Source organism: Hippocampus comes, unplaced genomic scaffold (genome assembly GCF_001891065.2).
Source record: "Hippocampus comes isolate QL1 unplaced genomic scaffold, H_comes_QL1_v1.1 scaffold237, whole genome shotgun sequence".
Lineage (NCBI taxonomy): Eukaryota > Metazoa > Chordata > Actinopteri > Syngnathiformes > Syngnathidae > Hippocampus > Hippocampus comes.
Window position 1 is genome coordinate 2,309,215 of NW_017806159.1, and position 1,146 is coordinate 2,310,360.

At 40.9% G+C, this 1,146-nt stretch overlaps 1 protein-coding gene across 1 annotated transcript in view; it reads left to right on the forward strand.

The window, feature by feature from the left end:
* Positions 1-464: 464 nt before the first annotated feature.
* The window catches only part of LOC109531302 (rho GTPase-activating protein 6), a 23,576-nt gene continuing 22,894 nt past the window's right edge, over positions 465-1,146 (forward strand). Inside the window, exon 1 of the mRNA XM_019895534.1 lies at positions 465-736. Coding sequence (XP_019751093.1) covers positions 596-736 — 141 coding nt within the window. The 5' untranslated portion in view covers positions 465-595. The remainder of the gene's footprint in view (positions 737-1,146) is intronic.

Below are 1,146 nucleotides of genomic sequence, written 5' to 3' on the forward strand. Positions count from 1 at the left end.
CAAAATATTTGGATTTTATCTTTAAAAAATTTTTTTTTAAATATTGAGGGTTGGGTTTTTTTTTTGTACAAAACATTTCGTTTGCATCATTATTGAAGTGATGCATTTTCTCCTGTATTTAAGTGCAGTGTTAATGTCCCAAGTGCATGGATATTGTTACAGTGGCTCACGATCCTTTTTTTAGGTGGTACTTAGTGTCAAAACTGGGCTGCACTACTGTATATGGACAAGTGGTCAATACACAGAGAGCAAGGGAGCATTCGGAATACTTGTGTAGTTGGTACCAGCTATTGCAATTTGTCATTGCACTTTGTCAGGGGAAATAATTGGGATGAAATGACGGATGAGCTTTGTTTATCTGCAAATCTTTAGGGGGGGAGGAAAAAAGTTCCGCCTCAGGTCCTGAGTCAGACTCTGTGGGGGTGTGTGTGTGTGTGTGTGTGTGAGTGCATGTGCAGAGGAGGGGGACTCTTTCGTAATCCCATGCAGGCTGATGAGTGGTAGATCGTCTCTTCGGGCTCCGTTTGGACTTGTGGCTGAGATGAAGCCCATGTCTTGTGTGCTGTTGCTGGCTTGGTGATTGTTTAAGACCAACATGTCAGCTCAGGGACTCCTGAGCAGTGTTTTCTCCTGCTCCATCAGCCCCAGGACCATCTCCAAACGTGGACTGAGGCAGACCAGGAGCCTGGACCCGGCATTGATGAGGCACTATGGAGCGGAGAGCACATCCTACCAGGTCAGACACCGCACTCAAGCTATAACTTGAACTTTTTTGTTAAACTAATGGAACTATATGTTTCTGTTCATACTGCATGAATAGAAAACAGGTTGAAAAAGAATGACTGATTTGGAATTCCACAAGGGATGGGGGAAGTCCCTCAGGGAGCATAAACGTGGCTTCTTATAATCTTCAGAGGGGATGAATAGAATACAATTAGGGCTTTGTTGGATAATTGACTGTATTAGATAAATTATGATACGGCAGCATGTTGTATATTTGTATTTACACTAGGCAACTTGACATGAATAATAATATTACAGTATATCAGTTCATTCATAGCTAGTAAGAATAGGTAGTAGCATTGTATGCAGCACCCCCCCCCAAAAAATATATATATTTAAATATATTATATATATATATATATA